Source organism: Osmerus eperlanus, chromosome 19 (genome assembly GCF_963692335.1).
Source record: "Osmerus eperlanus chromosome 19, fOsmEpe2.1, whole genome shotgun sequence".
Taxonomy (NCBI): domain Eukaryota; kingdom Metazoa; phylum Chordata; class Actinopteri; order Osmeriformes; family Osmeridae; genus Osmerus; species Osmerus eperlanus.
The window spans coordinates 13,563,764-13,572,260 of record NC_085036.1 but is presented as its reverse complement, the minus strand read 5'-3'; the positions used below and the strand labels follow the sequence as shown (position 1 = coordinate 13,572,260).

Sequence of the window (8,497 nt, the reverse complement as noted above, 5' to 3'; positions counted from 1 at the left end):
AAACTATAAGCAAAACACACAACACAACATCCCACCCAGGAGAGGAGACACGTACGAGTCCTGCTGGGTTCCTGGGTTTTGTAAAACGGTGCTCTGAAGCTAGCCATGTGCTGAAAGTGCGTAGGAGGAAACCATTTTGATTCTGCAACATAACAACCCTGTTTCTCTCTCAGAACAAGACTCCACAGGGCTTGGTGGGACTTCGTAACCTGGGCAACACCGTAAGTACACCATAACCAGCACCTGTGTTATGGACTAAAAACAAACATGTCTGCTGTGACCAGCAGCTGTGTGTGTGAGAGAGTGTGTGTGTACTGTACTACAAACAAGCACATGATCACTGTATGATCCTGTGCGTGGGTGTGTGTGCTGCCTGCATGTTTGTTTTGAGCAAATACTGTTGTTGCTCCTTATTGAATATTCCACTTGTCCTCCTCTCTTGTCCCTTCCTTATAAATGATCTCCTCCCCCTCCACTCCTATTCTCTCCTCTCTTCCCCCTTCCTCCCCCTCTCCACTCCTATTCTCTCCTCTCTTCCCCCTTCCTCCCCCTCTCCACTCCTATTCTCTCCTCTCTTCCCCCTTTCTCCCCCCCCCCCCTCCTCTATGTCCAGTGTTTCATGAACTCCATCCTGCAGTGCCTGAGCAACACCCCTGAGCTGAGAGACTACTGTCTGAGGGGCTGCCACCGCTCCGACCTCAGCCCTGCCTGCCAGGCCAAGGCTGCCCTCATGGAGGGTAAGAGCTCTCAACACCCTGACCGACCCCTGACCCTATCTGGAACAGTGGGTAGACACCAGACCTGCTGCTTGTCCTGTCTGCTGTAGATGGAGGCTTCTACTCCAGCCCACACGCGTGATCGTGTGATGTTTAGCTTCAGACGTGACACAGCATACACATGTTTGGATCAAGGGTGTTTATTACACAGAGATAATCCACACAGCCCCGTTTAGGAGATGGTTAACAATTACACTTTTACTCTGTTCAGCTTGTTTAAACCTGAATGTTCCACTTCATAGCTGTTGCCTAAAATGTCACCCCTGTTAAATAAGTTTTCTTATTTCCTTCTCTCGCTTTCTCTCTCCCCTGCACTTGTCTTTCGTTCTGTGTCTCTCCCTCTCTCTGTCTCCCTGTCTCTCTCCCTCTGTCTCCCTGTCTCTCTCTGTCTCTCTCTCCCTCTCTCTCCCTGTCCCTCCCTGTCTCTCTCTCTCTCTCTCTCTCTCTCTCTCTCTCTCTCTCTCTCTCTCTCTCTCTCTCTCTCTCCCTCTGTCTCCCTGTCTCTCTCTGTCTCTCTCTCCCTGTCCCTCCCTGTCTCTCTGTCTCTCTCCCTCTGTCTCCCTCCCTGTCTCTTTCTCTCTCTCTCCAGAGTTTGCCAAACTCACTCAGTCTCTCTGGTCTTCCGTCTCTACGGAGCCCATCAGCCCGTCAGACTTCCGGACCCAGGTCCAGAGACACGCCCCCAAGTTTGTGGGATACAAGTAGGTCCTCCTCTGAACACGCCGGAGCGTCCACGTGAGCGTGGCGTGACGACGTGCCTCCTCTCATGCGTTTGGCTCATGCGCTTGCTTATTTCTATCTCTTCTAAACCTCTTCCTCCACTTTCTCTCTCCCTCTATCAACCTTCTGGCTCCTCCCCTCTCTGGCTCCTCCAGTCAGCAGGATGCCCAGGAGTTCCTGAGGTTCCTATTGGATGGGCTCCATAACGAGGTGAACAGAGTGAGGGTGAGGACGAGGGTTCCCATGGAGGACATCGATCACCTCTCGTAAGTCCTGGTCTAACCTGCACACACACACACTCACACACACCTAACCCTACACACACTTAAACTTACACACACACACCAACTGATCTACCCAGGGTCAGAGTCTAACCTGTATGACTCTGCTCCCAGGGACAGTGAGAAGGGGATGAGGATGTGGAACAGATACCTGGAGCGGGAGGACAGCAAGGTGGTGGGTGAGTACCTGGCAGACTGGCTCTGGAGGTCACTGTTGAGTGTTGTTCTTTAACTGTGTGTGTGACTGTGTGTGTAAACCAGTGTGTAACAGTGTGTTCCTCTGTGTGTGTGTGTCATAGATCTGTTTGTGGGGCAGCTGAAGAGCTCTCTGACCTGTAGTCACTGTGGCTACTGTTCTACAGTGTTTGACCCCTTCTGGGATCTCTCCCTGCCAGTCGCTAAGGTGAGCCACACACACACACTTATGGTAGGAACATGTGCTACATGTTTTTTGTTTAAAACATTCACGCATGTCCACACACAGTCTAAATCATAGTTGGTTTTCCTAGAAGAGCACCGGGGAGGTGAATCTGATGGACTGCATGCGTCTCTTCACCAGAGAGGATGTGTTGGATGGAGATGAGAAACCGGTGAGTCTGAACACAGACGTGTTTGCTTTGAGTCCGTGTTCACATGTTGGTATACCCTAGCCGTCCCTGGCCTCAGCCGTGTGCCCTGACCATCCCTGACCACGTCTCTCCCTCCTCTCAGACCTGCTGCCGGTGTAAAACCAGGAGGAAATGCACCAAGAAGTTCACCATCCAGAAGTTTCCTCAGATCCTTGTGCTTCGTATCCTTCCGGTTGCTTCGTGATTGGATCTGTACAGCTGCTGTGTAATCCGTGTCCTAAGAGCAGTCAGGACAACCTTACAGCTGAGTTAGGCTGTACGAGCTTTTGTTATTATTGTTGTGTTTAGTGAATGAGACTTTATTTAATAAGACTTTATTTATGTAGCACATTTCATACAAGATTTGCAGCTCAATGTGCTTTACATAAATCAATAAAAACAATAATACAAGTGATAAAAGTAATTTAATAGAAATGTAATAAAAAGAGAAGTGTTTCCCCTACCCAGTTGTCCTGTTCCTTGACCAGGATTTTCTCCCAGACCTCAAACGCTTCTCTGAGTCTTGCGTCAGAACCAGCAAACTCTCCACCTTCGTCAACTTCCCTATCAAAGACCTGGACCTCAGAGAGTTCTCCTGGGACGGCAGTGGTGAGTTCCCCCATGTTCAGGACCAGCACCACACCAGTCTGATCATGTTCAGGACCAGCACCACACTAGTCTGATCATGTTCAGGTTCAGGACCAGCACCACACTAGTCTGATCATGTTCAGGACCAGCACCACACTAGTCTGATACCACTACTGTTCTTCTCTTGGCTAGTAAGGGATTTGAGTAACTAAATAAAAATAAACGGTTAACTCAATCTGGTGATAGTTACCCACTTCAGAGATAGGAACTAATACGACTTCTCTCCCGTCTGTCTGTGTAGCTAATGCAGTGTACAACCTCTATGCAGTCTCCAACCACTCAGGGTCCACTCTGGGGGGGCACTACACTGCCTACTGCAGAAACCCCGTCCTGGGGGAGTGGTACAACTACAACGACACAAGGTACGCAACTTCCTGTGTGTGTTGGTGTCCATTGACGTCTGCTAGCGCGTGTTAAAGATGTTAGCGTCTGTTAGCATCCTTTAGCATGCATTGGCCTTTGTTAGGGCATGGCTGTAATAGCCTCTGCTAGTGGCTGCTAGCTTGTGTTAGCATCTGCTAGCGTGTGTTAGCATCTGCTAGAGTGTGTTAGCATCTGCTAGCGGCTGCTAGCGTGTGTGTTTATGACTCTTAACATGCATTTCTGCTTCCTGTCTGCAGAGTGAGTCCCATGTCGTCTAGTCAGGTGCCCAGCAGTGATGCTTATGTGCTGTTCTACGAACTCTCCTCCTCCTCACACATATGAGCAACATAGGCTGCTGACCGGTCGTAAGGACTGGTCTTATAGACTCATCTTATAGACTGGCCATACAGACTGGTCTTATAGACTTCACACAGCCTGCAGGCCAGCCATACAGACTGATGGCATGGATGTACAACAGATCAAATGGACTCGACACAAACGTGTGTGTGCACGCGCATCAGAAAGACCTTGTTTTACATGTCTCCTGGTTAATGCACTTTGACGAGGGCATGTCCACCGCACACTGGAGAATGTGTTTTCAGTTGGTGTCTAAACATACAGAAATATGTTGTAACAGATTATACTGAAATTCCGTACTCTTAATAGTATCTGCGACCTCTGAGTATGGCGCCATCTAGTGGTGGAAGTGTGTAACTCCATAGAGCTGTTTGTGGTGCTCTGTTTTCTCCTCCATGCTATTACGTAGAGGCATGGAGAGACCGTCTGAACAAATGACGATGTCGTAGCTAAATGGAGAGAATGTCTTTTAACTAAATGTTTTATTTTTGTATTTATGGAGAATGTGGCTGTACTGAAGTACTAATGATATAAAAACGTCTCTGTTTTCGGAGAGAATTAATATAATGCAGAAAAGACTACTTGAAGTAACCGCTGAAGAACAAATGACAGTACATTGAATGTTTTTGAAAAGTTACATAACTTTAAATTAATAAACCAGAACAATAAAACAAGGTTTTCTTGTTGTTTGAATTGATATGTGGGTGTGTAAAAATACAGTACTTTACATCTGTGAAAACACATTTTGGGGTGATTTTGTACATTCAGTGCCCTCAGCTGTTAATACACCAGCTGACATTTGAACTCTGGAAGAAAAACAACGCCAGAGTTCTTGTTGTATCTAACTGTGTCCACTGAGGGGCGCTATGGACACAACTGGAGCCCCCCTGCATTTTACCTGAGTTCATGAGTATGTCTGTGTGTGTGTTCATGGTTATCCATATCCTCTGAGCGGCAGTTTGACTGAAGCACATGACAGTTGTTGTGTTTCATGAATCTTATGATGCCTGTCTCTCCCTCTGTTTCAATGTAAATGATTGGTTGGCATGTGAGACTGAGAGCTCACTGTCTCCTCGGTCGTGTCAGTCCTCATGGAGACACTGACAGCCTCTCTGTCCTGCTCAGCGGAGGACGGGCAGCTGTGTCCTGTCAGCTGAAGAGATCAGGGATGAAGAGAGGCAACTCCCAGACAGCAGAGTCCACCATCGAGGAAGGAGGTGAGATCCTCCTCTCCTTCAACCTCCTCCTTCCCTCCTGCTCTCCTTCAACCTCCTCCTTCCCTCCTGCTCTCCTTCCCTCCTCTTCTCCTTCCCTCCTCTCCGTCCATCCTCCTCTCCACACCCCCTCCTTCCCAGTTGTTCTGGCCCCTGACCTCTGAGTGGACACTAATCCCCATGCCACTGATCTTGTTAATGCCGGGATAAAGAGAAAGTGAGTGTGTGTGTGAGTGATGGGGGGGGGGGCTGTCAGTTGAGTTGCACTAATCACAGACTTGCTGAAAAGCTAGAATGAACTAGTGTGTGACATTTAACCAGGAGGTGTGATAGTTGTGGGTTAGAATTGGAGGCAAGAGAATGTTTTGTTATGTATGCACATGACTATATTAAAAACGTTTGGTGTAGGAGTGTACTGTATGTTTGTGTTCATTTGTTTGGCTTTCTCTCTCCTCTCTCTGTGTCTCTCTGTGTCTCTCTCTGTCTCTCTCTCTCTCGTGTGTGTGTGTATACTCTCAGTGACTCTGCAGATCAGGAGCCCAACTTGTAAGGAGAAGGATAGTGATGCTCTCTCTGCATCCTGTCTCTTGTACTCATCGCCTAGCACAGCCACCCTGTCTCTCTGTACTCATCCCCTAGCACAGCGAGTCACAACCCTGCCTTCCCCTCCGCCAGATAGCTGCGGTTGGGTTGGGGATGTGGGTTAGGTATGTAGGTTGTATGTTTGGATACATCTGGAATAAAAAGACAAGTTAAAAGCAGCTATTCAGAGTGCAATAAATATTTGATGTGCTTTTCTGTTAGAGCAGAAAGAGAGAAGAGGGAGAGAGAGGAGAGGGGAGAGATGTGAGAAAGTAAGATCCTGTCCTTATGTTTCAGTCAGCTGACCTCTGGTCATTTTTTTTGGTCATTTCTGGTCTCATGGGGACAGAAACAGTGAAGACATGAACGTAGGGAGTCAGGTGGCTGAGCGGTGAGGGAATCGGGCTAGTAATCAGAAGGTTGCTAGTTCGATTCCCGGATATGCCAACCAAATGACGTTGTGTCCTTGGGCAAGGCACTTCACCCTACTTGCCTCGGGGGAATGGAGTACTTACTGTAAGTCGCTCTGGATAAGAGCGTCTGCTAAATGACTAAATGTAAATGTAAGAGAGAGAAAGGGGAGGACATGTTGGAAATGTCCCATCCTGGAATTGAACCCAGGCCCTTGCGGTAAGGCCTGTGGTATGCACACTTTACCGGTGATCCAGAATATCACACTTTAACTCTTATCGGTAGAGTTTTGCATGTAACCTAATTAACAAGAAATAGGTTACATGCGGTATTCATGAGGTCATTCACACTTTGGAAAATAAAATAAATACAATGGGTAGTATGGTTGCAAAGATAATCACCCTAAACAAACATCTACTTCAGTAGAAATGAATGACTTCTCTGAAGGAAGAGCTACACTAACTCAACACCCATCGCACACGTGACTGGCTACACACACATCCTCCCAACGCACACACACACACACACCACACACACCACACACACACCGTAAACACACATACACCACACACACACACACACACCGTAAACACACACACACAGCTCTGAGGCTACCTTACGTAATAACTCAGTATACCAACACAAACAGATGACTTTCACTGTACCTTTTCTGTGTACACACACACACACACACACAACCACACACACAGACCACACACTCATGACCGCATGCCATATGGTCGTCTCTCAGAGGGGATGCTGTGTAGCAGCGAACCTCTGTCTGGCTCCTCCCAGTGCTAACAAGGGTTAGGGTTAACCCAGAGCTGCTCTGGGCTGTGGGGGTAGAGTCCACCTTGAGTAGGGGATGAAATGCTGGAGGGATTAGCTCTCATTGCGCAACTTAGAGAGTGCTTAGAGTTACTAACCCCCCCCTGTGATCCAGGCTCCACCATCGAGGTGACATAAAACTTGAGTATTGCAGACATAAGGCTGTTTATTCATTAGACACTTTTGTCCAAAGAGAATTATGTGTCACAGTAGAAGAGTTGTGACCCTGTGTGGCCCTAGTTATGTGGTACTAGTTATGTGGCACTAGTTATGTGGTACTAGTTATGTGGCACTAGTTATGTGGCACTAGTTATGTGGTACTAGTTATGTGGCCCTAGTTATGTGGCCCTAGTTTGTAGCACTAGTTATGTGGCCTATGTGCCCCTTGCTGGTCTATCTGGGGTCGGGATAAGCGAGGCATCAGATCCTACTCCAGAAGTCTTCCCTGCTGTGGAAGTGTAAGCTTCTCTTCCTGGGGCCTGGAAAGCTGAACACCAAACTCTGGATCAATGGACACAATCAGCTTAGTGCTGATTCCAGGAAAAAAGATGCAAGCATAAAGTCAGCTGCCTCGAGCTCCTCAAAAACACACCCACACGGTTCTATCATATTAAAATAGTTCATTAGGCATTTTTTATTATCTTTTTGTGTAAAAAAAGAAAGAATTAACACCAAAAAATTTATACATTATAAATCTAGACTTGATTCAATATATTTTTTATGTACCATTTGGTGATGGTTTCAGAAAAGGTTTTCAGTTTCCGTGAGATCATAGAATGTTCTGTCTCTTTTCTGTCTCTCTGGAAATCAGTGTCCATGACGTGGTTGGCCAGAAGTTAAACTATTTATAACTGCTGCTATCCTCCGAAGTAGTCACCTTTTACTGGCAACAAGGAACTCCCTATCGATAGATTTGTTCGAAGGCAGAGATGGTCTCAAAAACACAGCAGAATGTGATGGCTTGCTAGTGACTTAAAACACTCGACAGAATATACACCCAAACAGGCTCAAAACAGCGTTTTGTACGTCTTTTTCGCACGAATCTGGAACTAATGGTCTTATTCCGCTTCCATTTCCAGATCCTACAGTTCATTTCATCTGCCCTCAGGCCGAGCCCAGATGACTGACGCAGCAGATTAGAGACTGCATGTGCAATCACATGAGAAGCTAAACTTACATTTACATTGTCATTTAGCAGACGCTCTTATCCAGAGAAACTTACAGTAAGTACAGGGACATTCCCCCCGAGGCAAGTAGGGTGAATTGTCTTGCCCAAGGACACAACGTCATTTTGATGGCCGGGAATCAAACCGGCAACCTTCTGATTAATAGCCCGAAACCCTAACCACTCAGCGCTCAGCCATCTGACCCCCAAACTTCCCATATACACTACAAATGTTTACATGTTTTTCTGATAATAGTTTGCAAAGTCTGCCAGTTTGAGGCCTTAACCCTTGTGTTATCTTCGGGTCATTCTGACCCATCAGCCGTGTGACCCACCGTCGTATTGCGACAAATTTACCTCATACAAAAACAAAGTGAAGCATTTTCTTTTAACCGTTGGGCTGTCGCAGACCCCCCACATTGCAAAGGTTAAAAGAAAATTATTTTTATTTGTTTTTGTATTGGGTAAAACTGGGTAAACACAACGATGGTTCGTTATGAACCTTTGGGTCATGTGACCCGAAGGCAGCACAAGGGTTAAAGGG

General features: G+C 46.9%; 1 protein-coding gene across 3 annotated transcripts in view; it reads left to right on the top strand.

Moving 5' to 3' along the window:
- The window catches only part of LOC134039826 (ubiquitin carboxyl-terminal hydrolase 2-like), a 12,080-nt gene extending 7,625 nt beyond the window's left edge, over positions 1-4,455 (top strand). Inside the window, exons 3-13 of one of the 3 annotated variants that reach the window (XM_062485925.1) lie at positions 174-221; positions 614-737; positions 1,366-1,477; positions 1,652-1,762; positions 1,892-1,956; positions 2,077-2,180; positions 2,287-2,367; positions 2,489-2,567; positions 2,887-2,994; positions 3,275-3,395; positions 3,654-4,455. In XM_062485925.1, coding sequence (XP_062341909.1) covers positions 174-221; positions 614-737; positions 1,366-1,477; positions 1,652-1,762; positions 1,892-1,956; positions 2,077-2,180; positions 2,287-2,367; positions 2,489-2,567; positions 2,887-2,994; positions 3,275-3,395; positions 3,654-3,738 — 1,038 coding nt within the window. In that variant the 3' untranslated portion in view covers positions 3,739-4,455. The remainder of the gene's footprint in view (positions 1-173; positions 222-613; positions 738-1,365; positions 1,478-1,651; positions 1,763-1,891; positions 1,957-2,076; positions 2,181-2,286; positions 2,368-2,488; positions 2,568-2,886; positions 2,995-3,274; positions 3,396-3,653) is intronic. The other 2 variants (XM_062485923.1, XM_062485926.1) reach the window with 2 other exon arrangements.
- The last annotated feature ends 4,042 nt before the right edge of the window (positions 4,456-8,497 follow it).